At 40.8% G+C, this 26,125-nt stretch overlaps 1 protein-coding gene across 7 annotated transcripts in view; it reads left to right on the top strand.

The window, feature by feature from the left end:
• LOC147017406 (myelin transcription factor 1-like) overlaps positions 1 to 26,125 on the top strand; it is a 177,387-nt gene that overhangs the window by 144,208 nt on the left and 7,054 nt on the right. For 6 of the 7 annotated variants that reach the window (XM_085847032.1, XM_085847031.1, XM_085847034.1 and 3 more), the window contains 5 exons: positions 178 to 287; positions 1,033 to 1,098; positions 4,942 to 5,010; positions 7,919 to 7,981; positions 8,372 to 8,455. In XM_085847032.1, the coding sequence (XP_085703158.1) occupies positions 178 to 287; positions 1,033 to 1,098; positions 4,942 to 5,010; positions 7,919 to 7,981; positions 8,372 to 8,455 (392 nt within the window). The remainder of the gene's footprint in view (positions 1 to 177; positions 288 to 1,032; positions 1,099 to 4,941; positions 5,011 to 7,918; positions 7,982 to 8,371; positions 8,456 to 26,125) is intronic. The other variant, XM_085847033.1, reaches the window with a different exon arrangement.

The following is a 26,125-nucleotide window of genomic DNA, read 5'->3' as shown; positions in this document are numbered from 1 at the left end:
ACAACAATAGGTTCAACTACATACAGATAAATGTACTTATTCAGTGACTCCTATTGGAAATTATAGGAAGTTCCGAAGGCAAAATATAAGACAATATAGTGCTCAGACGGTATTAGCAAATGACAATGCAATGGTCTGAGACTAAGGAGATGTTTAAATCCATGTGTATTTTAACAGGGAGATTTGGATGAGGTCAGTGATGATCGTCGATACCCAGGTGAAGTGACTACTGCTATCCCCAAGACCAAGACCTCACTGCCAAAAGATGGCCGCAAGGAGCTACTGGTGTAAGCAGTTGTTCTGCTTTGAACTTTGGACTTGGGCTATTAGGAGCAAAATACATCTGTTCCTCTCCTTCCACTCCATAAATCTCAAAAAATAATAGCCAACAGAGGTAGTGACACCTGCTGACAGTCTGATATAGATCACCCTACTGGATCAGTCCACACATGACCCCACAATGTGATAGATGTGCTCTGTATACTGAGAATGCCATTCCTACACTTTCTGAGATTTTTCCACATGGCAGATTCTGCTTTGGGCAGCCACATTCTTCTTTATTTTCCAAAAGGGTTTATGAAAGTTTTGTCTCAAGATTGATTTTTAAAAAAATAATACAGCATAAATAAATGCTTACTGTGCATTGTAACTGTGGTTGCCACAAGCAGAATCTACTGTGTATGCATGATTTTTCGTGGCTTAGGTGGGATGATTTGTCAATAATGTGCAAAGTAAGGTGGGAATGGGAAAATGATTGAAAATAAGGGGTTGTAGGACTATAATTGAGGACCTCCAGGGGAAGCATGGTCATGTTTTGATGATACAGATGGAGAGCAGAGTCATATTTGATTTGGCCACGGGTCTTTTCCCCTCATGAATAATATTTTCTTTGCTTAGATCACATAATTGTGCAGAGTGGTCATGAAGCAATCGGCTTTATGAAATTCGGACAGATTGCAGGGCCAAAGTGTTCGGGGTTACTCTGGGAAAAGCCAACGTCCTGAAGTGAACTAAGCAGTCCATGTTCCGCAGGACGTGCCCCACACCGGGCTGTGACGGTAGTGGTCATGTGACTGGCAACTACGCCTCGCACCGGAGGTAGGGGATGTTGGGAGAATGCGTGTTTGGGAAGTATAAGGTGGGCGGTTCGGGTGATTTCATTGGAAACAGAGGGAGGGTAGAATGAGGACCTGATCATGGTTGAAGATTGCACTTCAAAGAAGGAATGTCTTTACCAAAAGACAACAATAAATGAGTAATGTTTTTTTTAATGAAGCTTAGACCCAGATAATTTTACTCCTCACATGGGCTACTACAACAACGTCAGGCCTGCCCTGTTTCTTGCTGGCTTGTCAAGCTATTTGATTTTTTTTTTTTTTTAACAACAAATCCATATTAAATTTTGCCCACCAATCATGTTCAATCCTCCACCAAAATGATTTCAAATTATGAAATTTTTCAAAAGGCAGAAACTTTCACCAAAGTTGAATACTTGACTAAAATTGAATCAGAATTTATCATACATCATTTTATAAAAATGACATGCATCTAGTCACTGCCCAAATATTTGGCATTTTGGCTGAATGTTAACTCAAATTCCAGCCAGTGAGGAGTTTTAGTTCAGGTGGGATAAAGGGAAACCAAATTAATCAATGGTATCAGAGGTAAATTCCAAATGGAATTTTCCATTTTATCAGCTGAACAACTGCTTATTGATTTGTAGTTGAGCTTTTGAATTGCTCAGCTATGGGACTTTGTGTAGTCATGTAAGTGTTATGCCACGTCTCCACTAGCAAGTTCAGAGCATGCCCGCACGGCTCTTTTGGCATATCCTTTCATCAGTGTTGAACAGGGGGGTGTTCCATTACCAATCCACTTACTATCACTTGCCAAACCAACTGTTTCTTATCAACCATTTCGTTGGAGTGCTTGCTTGAGTGCTTAAGCCACTTAGTGAGCACTCTACAAGCTTATTGGTGATGGAACACACCCCTGGAGTTGAACCATAACAGCCAAAATTCAGCATTACTCGGAGCCTTTAACAGCATTTTGCTTCGTGCAGGACTGTGTGTGCCATGACATAATTTCCATGGTGTCAACATATTTATGTCTCAAAACTTCATCATGGACATTTGCTTATCCATCATTTGGCTATAGTTGTCATGTTGGCTGGCCACCAAAAAACAAGCTCTTAATATAGAAATTACTCTTAACTGCCACATGCTTGTGAGTTCCCTGTTTTTCTACGATGCGTCTCAAGAGTGACAAGTAATATGTAGACCTCGTAACATCCCTTGCACTGTCAGGGATACACCAGCCACAGCTTATTGCTTATTCTAAAAATCTCACTTAACTCTCTTCGTAACCAAAAATACCGCGCAACTGCCATTTATGGTAGTTTTCCTACCAATAGAAACACCCGCTGTCTCTGGGAGCTTTGGAAAGTCACCCCACCCCTCTCTCATGGGGCTTACCTGGGTACCACCAACACGTATGCAAACATACATAGAGAATTGCCTTATTTAATGTCGTAGGATTATTTAGCAAGCATGGAAATATTGGGTTTGCCCTTCGGTTCTCCACCAAATGTATTGTATTTTTAACTTTCTTGATAAATACAGTTTTGATGGCCATGAAGTTTTCATCTGCTGAAGCAGCTTCCCTTCTTTTTTATCTTGCCAAAACGAAGTTTTTGCAAGATATGTTAGTCAGCTTGTATGTTTTTTTTGTTTGTTTGTTTGTCTGTAATCACGTATCGATCACTCTGCAGAGCACAGTTATCATTGGAAATTTTTGTAACTTCGCATATCAGAGTCCTATAGAGGTCCCTTTCAGCGCATAAAATTTTCAAGGTCAAGGTCAAAGGTCAAGGTCACTTTGTCGCAAATCAGGGGAGTCGACGAAACCCTTATTTTTTGAGTAATTTTGATCGAATCGTCTTCAAACTTCATGGGAATATAGTTCATGGTCTGGTGCTCAGCTGATTAATTTTTGGTGGCGATCGGCCTTGACCTTCATGGTTAGCGCCTGAGGTCAAACATTTGACCCTAAGGTCAAATTTTCAAGTTTTAGGAACGATATCGTGGAGTACCTCAAATTGAACACCTCAATGAGTGCTTTCTAGATATGTCAAGCTTGAGACATTATGACGTCATTTGGTGATATTATGAGGCAAACGCATATTATTCATGGTTACTCTGTAGAACGATTCTCATCGGAATCTCTCGTAGGCAGATATTCCTCAAGGAGTCGCTCCTGGTGGATAGCAGCTCTGTTCACCTCAGTGTGACCTTAAAAAAGTCACACGTGGTCACCTTTTGGCAAGATACGGGTCACCCTGCGGGTGACATTGGTTTTATTTACTTGTTTGCAAAAGGCATGAGTTTAGTTTTCCACTCAAATATAGTATTGATGGGTACTTTTTGGCAGATTTTCACCAAAATGACAACAATACAACACTTTTTCATTCATAGCAGAGCCTTCTATATGAAGTCAGTTGCCCTGCATTAAATAATTTGTGACCATTCAGGTTAGCTGCCTACTCCACTTACTACACGATGTGGGAAAAACAGCATGAAGCATTTTCTTTTATTTTTGATGCACTGATTTTTTTCCTTTTTTTGCCTCTATAAATAATATAGTAAGATTCTAAAAATAATGGAATAGATATCAAAGAGTTGTGTCCATCGGATTACAAATTAAACCATATAGGGCAATTGAAACAACTCTCCTTAAAGAGAGCTCTTATGTTATAACAATGCATCACACATGAAAAACATAATTATTTCTTGTTCAGGCTTCTAGCATGCTAATAGGAATACTGAGCTTGGGCCAAGCCTGATCTGCTTTCGGCACAGACAAGTTCCGAACTTCTTAGTGGAGACTAGGCATGTGGTTTTTGTGTTGATGATTTATACGGAGCCTATAATGTTCTGACTATATCCTAAACCCAATAATGTTCCTCATGTCTCTGTTCATGTACTACAATGCCCCCTACAATGAGTCTGACCATCCTCTAGTCTGAGATTATAATAAGCCTGTCCCTATCTCTAAACATCTATGGCTGCATTTGATACAAAGACCTGGACTCAGTCTTTAGACGATTATTAAATTTAAAATGTAACACAACAGACTGCAATGAGAAAATCAAATTTCAGAAAAGTAGTATAATGTTTGTGAATTGGAATTTGAATCTTTGGACCAATTCACTGTAATATGTTATGCTCACTGCTCAGCAGTGCAGAGATGGTTGCTGCCAGGGTGCTCTCAAAAATGAAAATTTGGCACAACATGATTTAAACTTATAAATGTCAGACATGCAGCCTGGAGGTCTTCATTAAGTTAATGAAACTACCAGTTCAGCGTTTATTAAAGACTCCCAAAAAAAAAAAAAAATGAAAAGTCTTTAAAACACTACAAATCTGGCTTATTTGTGCCAAAGATGCATACTAGCCCAACAATGGATCTCACCTACATCTTGACATTTGGCTGACCTGACGTCCATGTGTTTAACCCCACATGAGGAGGCTGGGGCAGCCAAATAATTGATATGTAGTTAATTTGGCTCTTGAAAATAACTGATATGAAATTTATTTGGATCTTGGTTTAATAAACAAATGTTACTTCAATTGTGCCTCATAAAGTTTTTGGTGTCTGGTTCTTGTTTCACATATGTGGCATTTATTGTGCATGGGCTTGTATGTTTTTTTTAAATTCTACATACTGTATATTTTTATTCATCATTAACAGCTGTCCTGTCAATAGCCTATCCTTGTTTACTGTAGGATAATTTGGCTCATTTTCACTTGTCCTACGCATTTCGGTGTTTGATGTGTGCTTGATGGTCGGTCAAACGTGTAAAAAAATTACACATATCTTTAGCTACATTTACTCTCTTTATAATTGTTGCAAACTCAGACAAAGCATGCATTGTCCTTGCAGCCTGTCAGGATGTCCGCTGGCAGACAAGACCATCCGCAGTATGATAGCATCGACAACTCAGGAGCTGAAGTATGTATTGTAGTTTTTTTGGAATGCTTTACGAGTTGACGGGCCTTGCCTGGATCACATCAAGATTAAATAATTCCCCACATGGAACCCCATTGCAAAATTGGCAAACTACATATTCCAAGACCCATCGAATGTCCTAGTCCTGCAACTGGTCCTCAAGATGGTGTCATGGTTTTGCATGGCTGGGTCAACTCATAAGCAATAACCTCATTAATCTTGTACTTATATCATGTGTTCTGTCTTTTTTAATTTCAAAAACTTGTGCTTATTCACATCATTATAAAATATTATAAATCTATTACAGTAGATGACCTTTAAGAGAAATTATTATAAAACAAATTTTTTAAATAAAATATCAAACAACTAAGGAGCAAACAATTAAGCAAAAGTACAAAAATTAATTGATTAATCATTTTCAAGGATTTTTTTTCAACTATCTTGTTAAAATTTGAGAAAAAAGACATTTTTAAAGTGTGTCTACACTGTTTATTTTTATCCCCTTGTGGGATTTGTAATTTGCGACATTATAAGTGTTATTATTTAATAAAAAATAATATAATGTTATTATAAATAATAATGTTATTGTTTGATCTATTTTTTCACAGGAAAAGTTTAAGAAGTTTCTCGTTAGTACCATTGTATGTAACATTTTTCCCTCCTTGGAGCTTCCTTCTGTGTCCATCTTGTCCACCCCATGCAGGCATGTTTTGCTTCCTGGTTTTGTCTGTTATGTCCTGATCCGTTCAGTGTACTAGCTCTACCATGAGCCTCAACTATATATAAAAAAAGTGACATGCAAGCAGCATAGTTGCTTAAATTGCTAGATTGTTCTTCAAAGTCATTGGATTGTTTACATTTTGTTTGAAGCAATACAAATCAATGAACAATTATGATATAAACTGGGAATTAAAGTAAAACTACAAATATATATATATATATATATATATATATATATATATATATATATATATATATATATATATATATATATATATATATACACGATAAGAGGGATGTTTGCCTGTCTGTTGGGTCGCCGAAATAGGTGACCCTTGTTGTCAGTAATTCTGTCTGTTTGTTTGGATGTTTGTTCGTTTGTCATCAGCATAATTGGTAGTAAACGTGGGCGGATTTTGACCAAACTCGGGTTAGGTACATCTTGTAACCTAGTGCTTTGGAAATTGTGAAGGTTGCTAGGGACGCTTTGGTTCCCTAGCAACAACCGAAAAACCTTCAAAATCGGTACCGTTCACGCAAAATCAATTCCAAAAGCCATTATCCCACGTAGGGTTATGAAATTTGGCACGAATGATCTACAGGTGATGCTCTATCAAACATATTCCGGTTTTTGTGATATATGGAATACTTTACCCACAGTGCCCCCTACAATTAGGGTATGTGCGAAAATTGGTGAAATTGAAGGCCCCCTAGCGACCAAGTGAGTGCATCGATGTGAATGAAACATTGCAGGTTCATGTTACTCAATGAGTACTACAACTTTGCCTCAAGACATATTGACCGATTTCGCTTAGGTCAGGGGTCAAAGGTCAATTAGTGCAAAAATCGATAATATGCGAGAGCTGGAGGTGCCTTCGCGCCAAATGCTACTCCTAGGGTTATGGTCGGATGGTCATGAAAATTCACACTAATCATCTGGAATACATTGTGCACAAACGATCAAGCCGGATTTTCGAGTTAGATCTTTGTTCACCCACAGCACCCCCTCAAACTTTGGGGATTTCCGATTTTAAACCACATTTTCGGTACTTTTCATTCAAATGGATACCGAGTAGTTATCAGTTGATGGAACTGGATGAGATTTGATATGTATCATCTTAAGGTGATTCCCTATCCACTATATGACATCCATTTTGCTCTATATCTTATACTTTCCATGCTCGGCGAACCATCGCCGCCTACCGGCTTGTCTGTATATTTGTGTCACCATTTTTCTCAGAAACGACCAAACGGATGTTCGTCAAACTTTCAGGGTTCATCAGTGAGTGGCAGGGGGTGTTTTCGGCAAAATAATATATATTTTTTCATTTTGAATAAAAGAATTGGATTTTTGGGGATTAAACAAAAAAATCCCTTTCTAGTGCCTAAGCCTTTGAAACTATGTGAAAGGTAGTATTAAATTATCCCCGACCCCATTCCTTAGTAGGTGTGGGGAAGTGTTTTCGGCCCCCACAAAAAATAGAAAACAAAACAAAATTTGATTTTTCAAAATGTCAACTGGATTCGAACAGCACCAGGCAATGCTGGGTCCCCCTGTTGGTGTTACATATAATAGTGAGCTGTAAATGTAGAAGAAAATTTGAGAAAATCGAGTGGAAGGGGTGGGATGTGGTGTTGCGGGAGAAAATTTGAAGGTGGTTCATTCGTGGAGATATGAGTTAGAGGAGGAGAGGAAGGATAATGTATACAATGTAAAATGTATGGAGAAGGGATGGGTGTTGAATCATAAAGCCAGTTTTCTTACATGATAAAGAGACGACTTCAAACAAATCATAAAGTTTCTCCAAGTTTCTACAGTCAACCATTTACACATTCTTCACCAAGAACTATATGTATAGTTTCATCACAGGTTTGTTTTGTACAACACTGTTATTTTAACAACACTTTATAGCAATCTTCCTCAGGTTAGAAATGGGAAAGAGTTTGAAAAAAAACTCAAAATATTTTCATCAAAACGAGAATGTAGTTAACTAGCGAGAAATAAAATAGGCATTTATCTTTCATGGTCGCACTTGCTTGGAACAGGGTCAAAGTTTCAATATTTAGGCAGGTAACCTGCACTTGAATGTTTATATGGGGGCTTTAGATTTCTTCACAAATGATGAACAACTGGGATACAATTTCTCAATCTCCTCCTGTCTTCCTGTTTTTTCACCCCAATCAATCTCAGGTGTCCTACACCTGGTTGCGATGGTTCTGGACACATTACTGGGAACTACACTTCACATCGCAGGTATTAAACTCGTCTCACACAAGTAATATTTGAGGTTATTTGTTATTTTTCTTCTGCACAAAGCTCAAAACATGTATTTTTTTATTTTTGACGATAATGCTTACAGCACATGATGAACAAATCCATTGTTAGTGCCATTAGTGCACTGATTTTATCTTATTCTGGGAATGTAATTGTTGTAAAGATGCGAAGTAGATGCTCAAAAAAACAACTCAGAGTGAAAGCAGGGAGCACTCAGAAAGGGAGCATTCATACTTGAGAGTGAAAGCATCAACAACTATAACAAACACCTTGGGAAAGGCTGAGGCTGAAAGCCTTACCCTCGACGATTGTTATAATTGCTGGTACTTTCTCTTTGAAGTATGCTAACTGGATGCTTCGCATTCACAGCCTGTCTGGTTGTCCACGAGCTAAAAAAGGAGGAATGAAGGTGACTGTCTTGCGAGATGACAAAGAAGACCTGGATAGCATTCGGTAAGCTGATCATACATGTTCCTGGATGGTCATTTTCCTCTCTTGTCATTTTCTCCCATACTTCTCACCCCTTTTTCAACTCCAACTTCTCTTTCAGTTTTAACTCTGAAACCCTTTTCAACTTAGTTTCTTCTGTCACATCATATCCAACTATTTCCACTTCCTTTTCTATTGCCCTGACCATGTTGTCTCTCCCAGAAAAGCTCAGATAACCCCTTTCTCGCCACATCTTTCAAAACTCTTTGGTCTTTTCTTCCCAGGCTTCCCCTCTTATCTGCTTCCTGTCTCACCTTTTGAAACCCCTTCCAACTAGTTTCAAAGATACCACTGATCTTCTGGTGGCACATCTGATTTTCAATTCATCCCTCAATTATTTTCCCTTTAGATTCCTATTCCTTACTTCTGTTTCTGAGACTCTGACCTCATTTTCATTTTGCTGATCATAATTCATCACTCCTCTCCTTTCTTTTAACTTCATCCACCTTATTTCTCATCTCTCCCTTCCAATGTCTTCTGAAGCCTTATTTTTACACATCTCTTAATTTCCTCATCATGTATCTTCCCTTCTTAAATCTGTTTGTTTGAAAAAAAATGTCTGACACCACTTTTATTTGTATCTTCAAACACAACTTTTATTTGTATCTTCAAACACCACTTTTATTTGTATCTTTCTTTCATTTCCAGTATTTCATATTATCAAACTTCTGCTCTTCCAACACTTTTATACCCTGTTGCTTCAAATCCTCCCCCCACAAAGCCTTTTCCACTTCTCCTTTTCAATCATGAACTCTTTTATACCACCAGACTACTTATTGCGATATTTGTTTTCGTTATACTCAATGAAACTTCCCTGGCATTTTTATAGTCAAATTATAAATGGTTCTCCTTTAATAATTTGATTCCATTTTGTTACTTTTGATTACATTTATAGAAGACCTCAAATTTACAGTTCAACCAATTCATCCATGGGGAAATGAGCTGTTTGATTTCGTTGTTTTCTTCTTCATTCATGACTACTTCTAAACATTTCTTTCCATCTTTTACACATAACCATTTTTCAACCTTTTTCAACTTCAATCCCGTTCTCTTCCCTATGTATCCACTATAGATGTAGATGATTAAATAAACCCGCAATCTTTCAGCCCATTATCATCTAGCATGATCCTCAAACTCCATTTTCCCTCACATCTCTAATGCAGCTTCATCCACCTCCCTCACCCTTCATGCGCTCTCTGCTACACTCAACTCCACTTATCTTTCACTTCCGACCTCCCTTCTTCTCTTTTCCCTCCCTTCCTCACCTTGCCTTCATACCACACCCTTTGGTCCCAAACCTCAATACATCTTTCATCCTTCCTTTTGTTTCCCTCCTTTTCTTCTTTGTCGGTCTGTTTTTATCAATCTCTCTAGACCACCACCCCTTTGCTTCTTGCCTCAGCTTGCCTCACGTTCTACTTCTTGCTCACCATTCCTTACCAGCAGTGCTCCTACCTCCATTTCACACACACAACCTCAACTAAGCCGGCCCTACTCTCCATCTTCCAGTCACATTGCATGCCGACCAAATGACAACTCATCCCCACATGCAGCTTTTGTTCTTATGCAACCAAACTCCACCTCTTTCCCAATTTCTCCATAACAGATGATTTTCTTTGAAATTTCCATTTCCATACTTTATCTACAAAGCTTCATCTCTTCCACTGTTCATCTTCCCTCTCTCTTTCTTTCTCTTTCTTTCTCTCTTCTTTTCTCCTTTATCTCTGTCTCACTCTCTCTCCCCATCTTTGTCATTCTCTTTTGCTCTCTCTCTCTCTCTCTCTCTCTCTCTCTCTCTCTCTCTCTCTCTCTCTCTCTCTCTCTCTCTCTCTCTCTCTCTCTCTCTCTCTCTCTCTCTCTCTCTCTCTCTCTCTCTCTCTCTCGTTCTCTATCTCTATCTCTATTTCTATCTCTATCTCTCCCTCTCACTCTTTTTCATTCTCTTCCTCTCATATCTGAAGTCGATGATAATTTGTTAAATTATGCGATTGAAGTATTGATGTAGGTACCCACCATGTCAGGTGATGTTACATAGTTTCCAGGCCTATTGCCAAATTCTGCTTTTTCTTTTAGATAATTTCCTTTCTGACAAAGCCTGAAGGTAAAAGCTTGTCCAAGACTGATGGTTAAAATACCAACTTACACACACTTCCCCTTTAGGCAGTGCTGGATTAACTATTAGGCAGACAAGGCATGTGCCTTAGGGCCAGCCCAAATTTTGGGCTAAAAATTATTTTCACATTAAATATTTGTTTTTTTTGTATTAAATATTTTGTTCTTGAATCAGTTCATCTTTTGTCTGGGGTCCATTTCCATGAGCCTGAGATCTAATTTAAAATTTTCAGGCCATTCTCTAAAATTTCAAAGAGTGCCTTAGGGCCAGCCGAGGCTTAATCTGGCACTGCCTTTAGGGTTGTTGTTTTGTTAATTGACAAAAGAGCTCTTTTGCACGATTGGTTTATTCAGTATGCTTGAGGCTTTCTCCCATCTGTTACGTTTTTCTTCATTAAGAATGATATTGTAGCAATCATAGTCCAAGAGGGGATGGTTCAACCAATCAATAATTGAAAGACAGAGCAGTTCAGTACCCTACAGTATTTTCCTTCTTAGTTATAATCATGCCTCCCGACGACCCACCTTTTGAAGGGAGTTCCCTCCCATCCTTACTTGGCACACTACCATCATCGATGACCAGATGACCTGCGATACCTGAAAAGTATTGACTCAGGGTGTGTTATCAAAAAACTGCTGGAAGCATTGCAAGAATCCTCAGCAGGGGTTTTGCCTCGATGATGGCTAAACATTACTACAGTCTTCCTTCCTAACTAATTGGTGTGACTCAGTGAGACATTTTCTTGCACACTACTCATCATCCAAGTGGCGAAAGCTTCTCCACTAACCTGGACAGTCAGCAGACCCAAGTCAGAAGTTTCATAATATAAACTCCAAATTGTGAATTGCACATGACGATACCCACTGGAAGAACGAACCGCCTCTGTTAGCATTATTGCCAGCCTCTTCAGAACAAGAAAAAAAATTTTTTTTAAATCCTCTGGAAGCAAAACCACAAACAGAGGTAACCATTTCCAAAATCCCATCGTTCAACTGTCGATGGGGTTCAAACCAAGTCAATGTTGAGCCCAAGTGGGGAGTGAGAGAGAGAGAGAGAGAGAGAGAGAGAGAGAGAGAGAGAGAGAGAGAGAGAGAGAGAGAGAGAGAGAGAGAGAGAGAGAGAGAGAGAGAGAGAGAGAGAGAGAGAGAGAGAGAGAGAGAGAGAGAGAGAGAGAGAGAGAGAGAGAGAGAGAGAGAGAGAGAGAGAGAGAGAGAGAGAGAGAGAGAGAGAGAGAGAGAGAGAGAGAGAGAGAGAGAGAGAGAGAGAGAGAGAGAGAGAGAGAGAGAGAGAGAGAGAGAGAGAGAGAGAGAGAGAGAGAGAGAGAGAGAGAGAGAGAGAGAGAGAGAGAGAGAGAGAGAGAGAGAGAGAGAGAGAGAGAGAGAGAGAGAGAGAGAGAGAGAGAGAGAGAGAGAGAGAGAGAGAGAGAGAGAGAGAGAGAGAGAGAGAGAGAGAGAGAGAGAGAGAGAGAGAGAGAGAGAGAGAGAGAGAGAGAGAGAGAGAGAGAGAGAGAGAGAGAGAGAGAGAGAGAGAGAGAGAGAGAGAGAGAGAGAGAGAGAGAGAGAGAGAGAGAGAGAGAGAGAGAGAGAGAGAGAGAGAGAGAGAGAGAGAGAGAGAGAGAGAGAGAGAGAGAGAGAGAGAGAGAGAGAGAGAGAGAGAGAGAGAGAGAGAGAGAGAGAGAGAGAGAGAGAGAGAGAGAGAGAGAGAGAGAGAGAGAGAGAGAGAGAGAGAGAGAGAGAGATATATATATATATATATATATATATATCTGATATCTGATGAGAAATCGGTATACAATTAAGGTTTGGCACTTATGTTGCCCTGGAACTTATAATCTTTTATAAATAGGAAATTACATAAAATAAAGAGAAAGTAAATTTGAAAGATGAAAAAAATAATTGAAGAAAGTGCCATGTGGCAAACAACTTTCAGGAATGTTGCAAAAGTTTTCTCTTCCATGAGCCTCAACCTCTGTAAATTTAGTTTTACAATAATGGTCAAATCATGAGGCAAAAACAGGGAAATTAAATTTTGTGTATAAACAAGAATAATCATGAGGAGCATTGCCAGGAAAGAGATTAAGGGAAGAAAAGGTGTCTGCAGTGTAACAACTTAGCACTAATCAGTAAGTAGAAAGTAAAAATCGTGAATTATTTTCTGAAAAACCTGATAAAGTGAAGCTGTAATTTCGCTTTTACCACATCAGGACCCAACAGGGTAAGCCACAGCAGAATTGATGGTGCTCAAAAATATTGCAAAGTCTGTCTTCTCTCCAGCTGTAGCTAAAGGAGCCTGAAGAGTCTTCTTTCTTTCTTCACAACACTAAATTCTGCAACCAGTTGCCTCATTATTCTCTCCCCAGCATTTTCAAAATAAGGGTATAGGCTCCTGATGATAAAGGTAACAGGCTTACAAACTATCAAATGGTATGGGGGATATAGGCACAAAGGATAGAAGGAACAACCCATACACATCCATGATCTCTCCTACCTCCTTTCCTCCATACACAAGGAGGAAAGGAGGTAGAAGAGATCGTTGATGTGCATGGGTGAGCATGTTAGGTAGTGTTGAGCAGTGTATTTGATATGTAGTACTGAAGTGATGAGAATGAGACAACAAACACAGAGAGACAATTCCACAATCAAGAGAAAAAGGAGACAAATTCATCATTTGGGCAACTGGTTTGGATTTTGGGAGGGTGAGCTGGTGAGAGTTTCTTTCGGAATGCATGCAACCTGAGGGGAAAAGGTGGGAGAGGGCATGAGGACCAAGGCTAGATGTAGACTCATAAAAAATCGAGACCACGAACTTATCGCTGGGTGAAAATGACCGTCCTTAGGAATCCGCCTCTTGTCTTGAGAAGGCATTGTTTTTGACTGCTTCAAGAGGAGCAAGGTGGGAAGCAACGAGCACCTGCCCAGAGTAGAAAGCCATGCTCCACGGAGCTTCATATGGAAGCCTTCTACACCGTTATGAGCTCAGTGTAGCTCAGGAATGCCTCAATGCTACAATGCATACAAGGAGAGCAGCTAACCTTTGATAATTTGGGGACGTGATCCACCTATTAAAGGTTATGGCAGATAGTGTGGTCAAGGAGTTCCAGAGATTGTACCTGTTTCACTGTCTGTCCAGAGAAGTGGATTGGATAGTTTGATTGCCAATCCTTGTTGAAAGACAGAGAACATTTGACTTGTCAGTGTTGCATGTACAGTGGCCAATCATCCCGTTGTATAAGCGGACATTTCATTAGTTAATACATGTGTGCCGATTCAGCACCGGATACCTTCATGTCCATTATTTTTTTTATTTTGAAATGCCCAACCTCTAAGAGCCACAATTGAATGTGATATTGTTCGTCTTCATTGGTTAATACATGCGTCATTTATTTAATCTCGCAACTATATTGGTCCTGTGAATGCCCACAAATATCCGACCTTTGTGTGTGTGTGCGCCCTTATGATGCCCTAACATTGCGTCGCGATTAACCTAGAGCCATTGCAGTCTTCTTCATCAGTTTCAAACTCACCCACTCAATACATAATGCCCAAGCGAAAGACATCGTTCAATTCAGAATGGAGAAAAGAATATGATTTCATAGGAAAATGCAGCAAGGGAAAGCATCATGTATTCTGCATCTGGTGCTGACGTGATATCGATGTCAGCCGCCGAGGAAAGGGAGATCTGAATCAGCACGTTTTACCGGAAAAGCACAAATTGAATGCTCGAAATGCAGATACATAGTCATTGAGCTTTAAAAATGGAAATGCAGATACATAATCACTGAGCTTTTTCAAAAAAAAAATCCACTATGTAACCTCAAAACGATATAGTGACTGCTGCTGACCTTTGTCAAGTCTTACATGCCGTAAAGCATTGGTTTTAATACTCGTAATTCTTGATATTATTTTCGTTATTATTACCATTATTAATTAAATCGAATCAAAAAAGTAATTATCAGTGCACAAAATGCAATTGCAATGCTCGTTACCTTCGCCAGAGGAGAGGGTATTGCATTTGAGTCTGTTTGTCTGTCTGTTTGTCTGCACAGATCGTGAGTACAGTTTTTCTCTACAACTGCTTGTCGGATTGACACATAATTTGCACCACGGGAGCGACTACTGTGGTAGACTGTTTTAATGATAAGTATGATGTCAGAGGTCATGTGGTGTGGCATCCATGTTGGTAAAAAGGAAAAAAATTGGACCTTTGTATCTCCCAAACTGCACCATGGAAAAAATTGAAACTTGGCACATGGCATGTACTCTGCATGTGGAATAAATATTATTTCTGTATGATGTCATAGGTGCCTTTATGATGTCATAATTGCATACGTAGGACGCCACATCCGATCAGTATGAAAATTTTTGAGGGACATCTTGGGATAAATTGGTTGACAGACAAATTGATGACCTCATCGGTCACATGTAGTGTACTATAGGTCTAATGTTGATGTTCAATTCATGAAAAACACGTTTCTCATGAAAGCTGATGAAAATGTTTGCGAGCGGCAGACCTAATGGTGATCCCATTCATCCATCCATTCATTGGGACCATACTCTGTGCAGAGCATTGGTGCTGCTTAAGCAGTCTCCTTGACTATTGGGCAGAATCCTGGACGAGTCACCACTCCGATCCAGGATACCAGCAAGCTGGCACTCATTTTACCAACCTCAGGATGACAGGCAAAGTCTGGTATTAATATACCTGGTATTAATTCAACAGCCAAGTGGGATTTGAACTCAGGATCCTCAGATCCCGAGCCCACCACCCTAACCATGAAGCCAACACTAGGCGTGTGATCCCATCGCTACTCCAGCTACTTGCTTATACATGTTGTCATTGAAGATGAACTCCACTGCTCGTGTTGCTGCGTTCATGAGTTCCACAAAGAGCACTTCAGAGATTGCTGTGAAACAGCGATGCCATACATATATCGATGGTTTCTTGGAGAGGAACATTCATGAACAGGCTGGATATGTCAAAGCAGCACATGGTCACAACATTCTGGTCCCGCTCCAATCCACGCATGGTTTTAACAAACGTGAATGAATCTTTGATTGCGTACTCAGAGAATTCCTCGAGAATAGGTTGCAATAATTCACTCAACCACTTGGAGAGTTTATGTTGTGCAGAACCAATCATAGATAGTATCAGATGTAGTGGGGCGCCTTCTTTATGTATTCTGGGTAACCCATACATCCAAGGATGTTGTGAACCATGTGGACAGATCCGCGTATATACACATCATGTGGGTGTTCTTTGCTTTTTACAATTACAGTAAACGTGTTTGCAATTTGCGTTCAAGGGCAGCTGTGCACTCATAATGAGCCACATTGCCTAGTCATTTGAACTTTGTTTCGTCGTTCAGAACCCCAAGCATCTTTTCCATATAATCGAGCTTGTTCATAACTACTCCAGACCCTTTATCAGGTTTCCAGATAAATATCTGGGTTGGTCTTCAGGCCTCAAACGCAATGTAATTGCAGCGCAATGTAAGGGCATCATAAGGATGCACACACATAGGTAGGACTTCAAAGTGAGTCTGCTGTTGGTCAGCACCTCCTGAACAATCCCGAATGTGTCCAGGCCTATCACACTGAATGGTTCCACATTGTAGCAGGTGCGTGTACTGAAGTACATTTACGTGTTCTTGAAGCCACATTTATGCACGTGTGAGCTCCTGTTCTTTGCAAACAAAAAGAGTATGTGCAAACACTGCATCTGTTCTGACCTGGATCCAGGGGAAAATGGCCATGATGTGTAGGTCCTCAAGGCAATGATGTGTATGTTCATGTCAGTAACTGTCCAAAGAACCAACCCCTAACTGTCTGAACAAATAAATTGTTTCATTTCGTGTCTGCACATCCGGTATTCTTGCGTGTGTGCTGACGAGCTGCAAGACAAAAAGCTTTGACAATGTCTGTTCTTTTTTCTGCTATTTTCAAATTTTGTATGACCAAACGTTTATTATTATTTTTTGAATAAGGATATTTTGGAAAGCCTAAACCAGGGGTCGGCAACCTTTCAGAAGTGGCATGCCAAGAGTTAACTTGTTCATTCGTATTTACGGATCCACATGCCATTGATACATTTTTAACATTAACTAGACGACCCGTGAACCTGTTGGGTTCCCGTTGTGACAGCGGTTGATAAAAAAATCATTTCAAGAAAAAAACAAAAAAAAATAAAAGATAGCTTCAGCGAACTATACAGTTGAGGTTGTTTGCATTGATCAAATTCTCCTGAAGAGTACTTGACTGAATCAGGAATTGATTTTAAAATATTTTTTTCATTGCCCGATTTGAACGACACTTGATATTACACACCGCAGGAGAATGGTAAGTAAGGTGTGCCCAAAATATTTGCGCTATCGTGTACCATTTTGGCTGTATTTTGGGAACATACATACGTACAAGATGAGAATTTTAGTAATATATATATATATATATATATATATATATATATATATTTATATAATAATAGTCTGACTTACATTTTAGCACTTTCATCAAAAAAAAACCTGAAAGGCAGATATTACCAAGTAGTGTGATCCTTGCACTTGCTTTCCCTTGCTGAGTTCTCCAATCTCGGCCTCTTAGTTTGATGCTTTGAATGGCACACAAACCTCTTCGTGTTCGCTAGTTGTTAACCGGCTCCAGGAGGGACAGAGAACTGAGTTTACATGTGAAAATATCTGCTCCCAGCGGTATCTAGATCCAAATACTGAGAACTTTCTCAAACAGTCAAATTTCACAGGCAGGGACTTCCAGTAGGTCAGGAGAGAGACCCCATTATCTCTCTCGGTAGCTTCAAGTGTGCACCACAGATCCCGAAACTTCAAGGCCCATAAGCCTGATCATTGTAACTCGATGAGCTGCATTTCAGAATCCTCACCACACATCCACTGAAACACTCGAATCCATGTTGCTGGTGTCAAAGATGTCTGGTTTAATTAGAAAGGAAAACATCGGGCGAAAACGTTTAAAATCTTGAAATCTGACACAATTCTGATGAGAGTTATTCCATGTACATTCCAATCTCGGCAACACTGACGGTACAATGTGTCGATATTTCTTTAAGATGTTGAAAATAGCAGAAAGTTGAGGCATCAATGTCCTGAGAAAAAAAAACCGGCAAGTTTCGCAAGAAATGCCTTCCATGTTTCAAAAAGATCCATAACAGTTTGGTCTGCACCTTGCAGACGGAGGTTGAGTTTGTTTAGATGCACAGTGATGTCAGTTAAAAACATTATTCGTTCGACTCGTTTGTCATCAAACAGCTCGGGGTAGTTTTGACCTTTTTCTGACAAAAAATATCTTGATTGAATCAAGACAGTCCACAAAGTGAGCCAAAACCTTCCCAGGGCTTAGCCAACGAACATTGCTGTGAAGCGGAATGTCCTTGTATGCACTGTACATCTCCTCAAGCAGAACTTGAAACTGCCTGTACATCAAGACAGATCAAGCAACAACAAAACTCACTTTCTTCACCACTGTAGTCAACATCATATTATTAAGCTCAGAATTAAAAATCTTGGCACAAAGATTGTGTTGATGAATAATACAATGGAAATTTACCATCAGGTGGCCAATTTGATCCTCAATGGTCTTTACAAACCCCTTCTGTTTTCCGACCACAGCAGGGGCACTGTCTATTGTCACAGAAATGATTTTTCTGATGTCAATTCCTCTTTCCTCAAAATGATTAACAAACGTCTTCACTAGATCTTCCCCTGTTGTGCCATGCATGGGTTTTAGCCAGCATAGCTCTTCTTGAACTTTGTCTTAGTCACAGTATCTCACAACAACTGCTAACCGTGGTACATCAGTAATATCCACACTCTCATCAAGCGCGACACTAAATACCACTGCATCTTTTAACACCACCGTCTGTTGTTTAACATTTTCTGCCATTTTGTTGATGCGTCTCTCCACTGATCTGGCCGACAGAGGTCCATCTTTACTTCTGGAGATGATTGTGTCATCCCACTGAACAAAACATCTGAACAACTGAGAAAAGCCTCTTTTATATATTCCCCTTCTGTAAATTGTTTTCCATGTTTTGGAACACATTGTGTGATTTTGTTACTTCCGTCTGTGGCTTGATTGTTCCTGACACAGACTTTACTATAGACTCTGCAATGCTTTCTGTACTTCGCTATGGCCCATTTTATTGACTCAGTTTTGTCCGCCTTTTCCTTAAAGGATTACTCATGTTTTGTCTGAAAATGTCATTGGATACTTGATGTGTGGAAAATAACGCTCTTACGGCATAGAGTACAAACAGAGTACATAGAGCAGTGATCTTCACTATTTTTTTAGAAGGGGGCCACTTTTACCGATAAGACATCAGTGGGAGAGCCGCCACACCGCCTACAGGACTCTGTAATGGCTGCTATTAGGCCCCACCCAACGTACTCTTCTTCGTTGTGGTTAACTGGGCCGCAAGTGTAATTATTTGTATACTGCATCCATATCCTGATGTAGTTATGTTACCTTTATGCTTCGCGTTGGAACACTCATTTGAAACCATCGTGTCAATTTGATAGCATTTATGGCGGATTATGATGAGTGTTTTCACATTTGTGTATTAATTATGGGCCGCACTTTAGACCACTCGAGGCCGCCAGTGGCTTGCGGGCCATGCGATGAAGAACAGTGATGTAGAGGAAACAGAATAAACATATCCATATTCATCTCTCCAATTTTGCTTTCTTAGGAATTGCAATTTTGTCCAAAACAAAATGTGACCAAGTGGCACTTATCATGAGATTTCTTGTGAATCAAGATTGGCAAACCCCACAAAACATAATGTAGTAAATACACCAATTGAATCGTTTTTACTTCTCCTTCAAAGAGCTTTCATTGGGGAGCATAGTTTAGATTCCAACTTATGCTCCTCAATGAAAGCTCTTGTTTTTTTCATTTTAGAGATTGACAGAGCAGCCAAGAATATAGTTTTTTAATCGGGTTTTTTAAAACTTAGTTTATTTGCCATCAATTTTTCTTTTATTGTGCATGCCACTCAAAATCATCTGGCGTGCCACTTATAGCACACGTGCCATACGTTGCTGACTCTTGATCTAAACAATAGCTTTTTGGGGTGCAAATTATGCATCAACACTCTGTTTTCGCATCCATTTAAACATAAACAACACAGTAAAATGTACGTGTCACAGAAAAATAGTTCAGCCATTTTCAACCTCAGCAGTGTCAGGTTTTTTCATTGTTCAGAATGTTACCATCGTGAGCTTATTTTACATTTGACGCACGCAAAAGAGCCAGCTTTCAAAACTTCAAGATTTAACATCTTAACTTCTAGTACATTCGATTGAATGGACTTTGTCTATTTACAAATTAAGCCATTCGCAGTCGTTGAATAAATTATTAATCACTATCATGCATGAATGATATCAGCCTGGCTCACAAGTTCATGAGTCTCGTCTTCCTCCTGGTTTGTTGCTTCCTCTCCCTCATGATCTCTTGATGGATCATGCACAAGCAAATCCACCAATTCCTTTGGAAACAAATCACCCTTTGTCCACTTGTGTTCAAGTGTTTTGCCATTGATGTGCCACCCATGCCTATTTGAGATACCTGGAGTTGCATGATCTGCTTTGCACCAGATCAAGCTTCAGTAGTTTGCCCTCATGATATACATTCTTAGCGATGCTCTGCATGGTGGCAGAATGCTGAGGTCAACCGCATTGCAGGTTGACAATATCTTTCCTGGCTTGGGAGTGAACTTCTGCAGAAACTGCTCAAGCCTGCTTTGGTTGATGTTGTAGGCTGAAGAACTGTTCAGCAGGATGCAAGTGCAACTCTCTGTCTTCTTGGATACATGATGTTATGCATCAGGTAAGACAATCAGTTCACAGAAGGCATCATCATGTTCTGGTTGCTTCTGTAGCATCCTCAAAGACAGAAGCTTTCCTTTGCTAAGGAATGCATGTTGTGCCAGCAGTGCTTAACACATCTCCTCTCCAAGATCAGCAATAACATGCTGGACATCCAAAAGACATCTCTTGTTCCCAACTCCTGTGTGAAACAGCAGATGTTTTACTTTCTGTGCAAAGCAGATCAGCAGAACAAACACACCAGTTTCTGGTGTTCTGATGATGATAGCACAGTCATGTGGTGAATGTGAGGAAATATGAAGACAATGCATGATTATTCAGGTGTCTGCTTCCTCTTATGTGGAGTTTAGTTCCTCTGCTTCGGCTGCCTGAGTGACATTGTCATCTGAGGTTGGCATACCGATGCACACTTTCTCACAGACAAACAAAATTATTCTGCTGAAAAACTTCTGAGCATATTTGTCCTCTCATTCTTCAAGCAGTAGTTTTATCAATTGCTACTTGTTGCTCCCATTTGGCACGAATGTCTTTCAATCCCATAGGATCTTTGTCAACGGTCCTTTGATCAAGAAGGTCTTTGATGTACCTCGGTATGATCTCTCAGCTTCCTTGATTGAGAGTAGCATGTACGTATCAGTCACAGAATCAGTCCACTGCACTTTAGTAAGCTGGTCAAACACATTTTCAGCCAACCCTCCAAATGTGTTTGGTAAAGCCATCTGTGCTTGCAGGAGGGCATTTCCATCAATAGTGCAACACATGCATCCTTGACTGTGCTGTTCAGTCAACTTTGACTGCCTTCCAAAGCGTACATGAGCTTTGATTTATCTGTCTGATTGGGCATCCAACAGCGGTTGCAAGCAACCAAGAAACAGCACCTAGTGGGTAGCTGAGTACCTTTTCCAAGCTGATGTTATGCGTGAGTGCCAGCAAAACAAGCTGGCCGAACACATGTCGTTCTGCCTTCAGTTGCATTGATTTATTGTCAGAGCTTGTGATTTTAATGGTCTTTGCTGCTGATGCAAACGTTTTGAGTTTGAGTTTATTTTTTATCGGATCATGGACGATTTTGCTTTTCTCAACCAGCCTCCATGATTACACGAAGGATTTGAATGCATCCTTTCCTCTATCCTCATCTGAGAGAAGACCTCTTTCCACATCTTTTGGTGCTGGTGCCCCTGATGATAGGCAATACAGTGCATCATTGTTATCAACTTCAAATGGGTTGATGAAGTTTCCAATTTCATCCATAACCTTGCAGACACCTGCTTCACCATGACCTACCACTGTTGTTCTTACATCCTTATGAGTTGGTGTTTCTGGACTCCCCATCTCTGCAGTTTCTATAATTGCTATGAAGGAGCTTGCTCTCGCATGTCTCGCCATGCATCATCTGTAATAAGCTGAGTCGTTCCTGCTGAAGCCAATGATGCATCAATGTGACTTTGCACGATGGTTGATTGTTTGTTCAATGGTAATGTCTCCTGTATTTCTTGAGTACATAACATCTGACAAGTTCACACTGAATCCATTTTGCCTAAGAAGCTCTTCAGCTCCAGGATGAGGGTTGGGAAGATTTCACAGTCAGAAGGGAGATCTTACTGTTCCTAGCATAGTTTGGGTGATCAATCATAGCTGAACAACAGGGGCAGGGTTTTTGCAGGCAGATGAGATGCAGATCAGGATTGTTTTCCTTTGAAGCTCTAATAAACTTCATGATCAGCCAGATTTTGTCCATGTAGTCAAGGCAAAACCATGCATTTTGCCCAATCCCTCCCCTTGCGAACATTTACCTTGAAGTCACTGTACTATGTGAAGACCCTCATACAGTCATCATCAGAACTCACATCAAGGAGCAATTCCTGAGTTGGGGGCTGCTGCCACATAACCCAATATGTCTTTCACGTCATCCAACATGTCACCCTCCTCTGTTTCAAAAGTTTTCAGAAACAAATGTTTGAGGGCTTCAAGCATCATCTTGTGAACATGAAGAGCCTTGTTGTAGTGCTTTCCTCACATCACTTGATGGGAACCACTGGCATAGATACCGGAACACACACACACACACACACACACACACACACACACGAAGGCTATCACAATAATCCTGCCCACTATTGCAGGGTGGGGTTAATTATTTGAGCCCATGCATATTCCTGCATTAAAATTTACCTGAATACTTAAAGAGCATTTTGGTAACTATTCCTCAAAGGAACACAAGGGACAGCGATATCTCCATGTCTTGCTCTACCAACGTGTCTGGTAAACACACCAACCACAGGAAAACTATCAAACAGCGGTATATTGATAAAAAGGTCCAAAGTATGTTAAAAAGTACCACCTTAGATGAGAATGTCCCCCTGGGTGGAGGGAGGGGTTGGGGTAGGCCCACAGACTATTATGGGCTGGCAGGAGAGTGTCCAGTAGTCATGAGTTCCATCAGTGGCCACCCAAGTTGAATGTCATGTTTCTAGAAGCCAACCAGCTTACCTTGTCCAGGACTGATGAAATTCGATTTGGCATTGGTAGTTGTTCTACACAAAGTGGTGTAATCAGTAAATGGTAACATTGTTGTTTGAAGAGAATCACATCAGTCATAGATCATTGATATTGGTTAAGAATAATGATGGCTGCCTTGTAAAATGCCAGCCTGAAAGTAAAAACCAAGGGGAAAGGACACCATCAAGGGCCACCCGCTGTTTCTGCTCATACGGAAAAATCAGAAAATCACTTGAACAAGTTTCCCTCAACACCCTTGTGGTTTAGGGTATGTATATACTGCTGTGTCAGAAGGAGTAGCATATCCAAAGTTGAACGGCCAGGTTGGAAGCCAAAATGGTTGTCGGAGATTCGTGAGTTAGAAAATAAACTGTAGCTGAGGTGACGTCTAAAATGATGTACTACATTACTTTGCTGATGATGCAGAGAAGACCAAAAGCTCTGTAGTTCTGGGGATCGGTTTTGGAACTTTTCTTTTGGATATGAGTGATGTTTGCAACTTTCCAAAATGGAGGAACTTGCCCATACAAGAAGAATGAGCAAAATAGAGCAGAGAGATTATATGATAGGACTGAAGCACAGTTGCTCAAGATTACAGCACTTAAGACATCATGACCAGTTATGAAAGAGGTGTCAAGCTGAAATGTCTCCATTATGGGAGACGTGAAGTCAACGTGCAACAGGGAACATTCTGGAATGGTGCAAGAAGTGATGGATTTGGGATCTTGGCCTTGTCATTAAAGCTAGAGATCAAGAACTCTGCTTTTTTTCTTTCTTGTGCAGTATCCAGCATGATTCTGTACTTTAGGAAGGAAAGAATGGAGGGGGAATGTGTACCAGACACAACCCTGCCACACTCCCACCAGACTTTGGAGAATGGTGAGAGGCTGGAGAATATGGATCACAGGTGAGCCTGATGTTGAGCCTTGACTCTTCGGAGGACAAATACAGAATGGTTCCGAGCTGTGTGGAGAAACTGCAGGTTTTCAAAGGAAAATGAAAGTTGTTTTCTTGCAATAACCTCACCACACACATCAGTGTACCAGGGTAAACATGATGAAGAGAAAAGTTGAATGCGAGTTGGGATTGACTTGCGAAGGAAATAAATTAGTCTGTTGTGGAAGAAATTTCAGGAGCAATAAATGTTGTAATGGGATGATGGACCGGTCTTGACTGGAGAAAGCAAATTTTATGCCAGATCAATTGCTGAACACATTTGTGCCTTGGGGGTTCTCAAAGAACTGCAAAAGATATGCCCACACTTTTCCAAACACCTGGTCAGAAGAGCTTGGAGGAGCTGAAGAGGAGCAGGTCAAGTTTGATTTTTTTTAAAGTTTGATATGACAATGTGTATGAAAGTAATGAATGGTTGCCATTTGGGGAGGAGTGTGTGTGTGTGTGTGTGTGTGTGTGTGTGTGTGTGTGTGTGTGTGTGTGTGTGTGTGTGTGTGTGTGTGTGTGTGTGTGTGTGTGTGTGTGTGTGTGTGTGTGTGTGTGCGCGCGCGTGCGCGTGCTCCTCTACTGCTGCCTCTCTCTCTCTCTCTCTGCAGGAGAGAGAGAGTGAGAGTGAGATAGAGAGAGAGAGAGTGATAGTGAGAGTGATAGTGAGAGAGTGAGAGAGTGAGAGAGTGAGAGAGTGAGAGAGTGAGAGAGTGAGAGAGTGAGAGAGTGAGAGAGTGAGAGAGTGAGAGAGTGAGATAGTGAGAGAGTGAGAGAGTGAGAGAGTGAGAGAGTGAGAGAGTGAGAGAGTGAGAGAGTGAGAGAGTGAGAGAGTGAGAGAGTGAGAGAGTGAGAGAGTGAGTGAGTGTGGGAGAGAGAGAGAGAGAGAGAGAGTGAGCGAGAGAGAGAGAGAGAGAGAAAGAGAGGGGACAGAGAGAGAGGGGACAGAGAGAGAGGAGAGAGAGAGCAGAGAAGATAGGAGACAGAGAGAGGAGAGAGGGAGAACAAGAGAGAGACGAGACGAGACGAGACGAGACGAGAGAGAGAGAGAGAGAGAGAGAGAGAGAGAGAGAGAGAGAGAGAGAGAGAGAGAGAGAGAGAGAGAGAGAGTGAGAGTGAGAGAGAGAGAGAGAGAGAGAGAGAGAGAGAGAGAGAGTGAGATAGAGAGAGTGATAGTGAGAGTGATAGTGAGAGTGATAGTGAGAGTGATAGTGAGAGTGATAGTGAGAGAGTGAGAGAGTGAGAGAGTGAGAGAGTGAGAGAGTGAGAGAGTGAGAGAGTGAGAGAGTGAGAGAGTGAGAGAGTGAGTGAGTGTGAGAGAGAGAGAGAGAGAGAGAGAGAGAGAGAGAGAGAGGAAAGAGAGGGGACAGAGAGAGGGGACAGAGAGAGAGAGAGAGAGAGCAGAGAAGATAGGAGACAGAGAGAGGAGAGAGGGAGAACAAGAGAGAGACGAGACGAGAGAGAGAGAGAGAGAGAGAGAGAGAGAGAGAGAGAGAGAGAGAGAGAGAGAGAGAGAGAGAGAGTGAGAGTGAGATAGTGAGAGTGAGATAGTGAGAGTGAGATAGTGAGAGTGAGATAGTGAGAGTGAGATAGTGAGAGTGAGATAGTGAGAGTGAGAGAGTGAGAGAGTGAGAGAGTGAGAGAGTGAGAGAGTGAGAGAGAGAGTGAGAGAGTGAGAGAGTGAGAGAGTGAGAGAGTGAGAGAGTGAGAGAGTGAGAGAGTGAGAGAGTGAGAGAGTGAGAGAGTGAGAGAGTGAGAGAGTGAGAGAGTGAGAGAGTGAGAGAGTGGAAAGAGAGGGGACAGAGAGAGAGGGGACAGAGAGAGGGGGACAGAGAGAGAGCAGAGAAGATAGGAGACAGAGAGAGGAGAGAGGGAGAACAAGAGAGAGAGAGAGAGAGAGAGAGAGAGAGAGAGAGAGAGAGAGAGAGAGAGAGAGAGAGAGAGAGAGAGAGAGAGAGATAGAGATAGAGATAGAGATAGAGATAGAGATAGAGATAGAGATAGAGATAGAGATAGAGATATATATCAAACAAGTCCAGTTGTTTCTCAGAATTACTTAGCTGCTCAGCCATGTACTGAAGTATGTGCACCAACACAAAGCTCGCTGACATGGTGGCAATTAAAGTCTCCACAGATTAGAAGAGATAACAGGGGTGAGCAAAGAGCAGAGTGTCGATGTTTGCAGAGGGAGCCTCGTACACGCCATCATCGGAGTTGGGACGACGATAGA

Source organism: Eptatretus burgeri, chromosome 11 (genome assembly GCF_056783735.1).
Source record: "Eptatretus burgeri isolate ZD-2024b chromosome 11, Ebu_testis_v1, whole genome shotgun sequence".
Taxonomy (NCBI): Eukaryota; Metazoa; Chordata; class Myxini; order Myxiniformes; family Myxinidae; genus Eptatretus; species Eptatretus burgeri.
The sequence above is the reverse complement of the archived record's forward strand: the minus strand, read 5'-3'. Positions and strand labels throughout refer to the sequence as shown.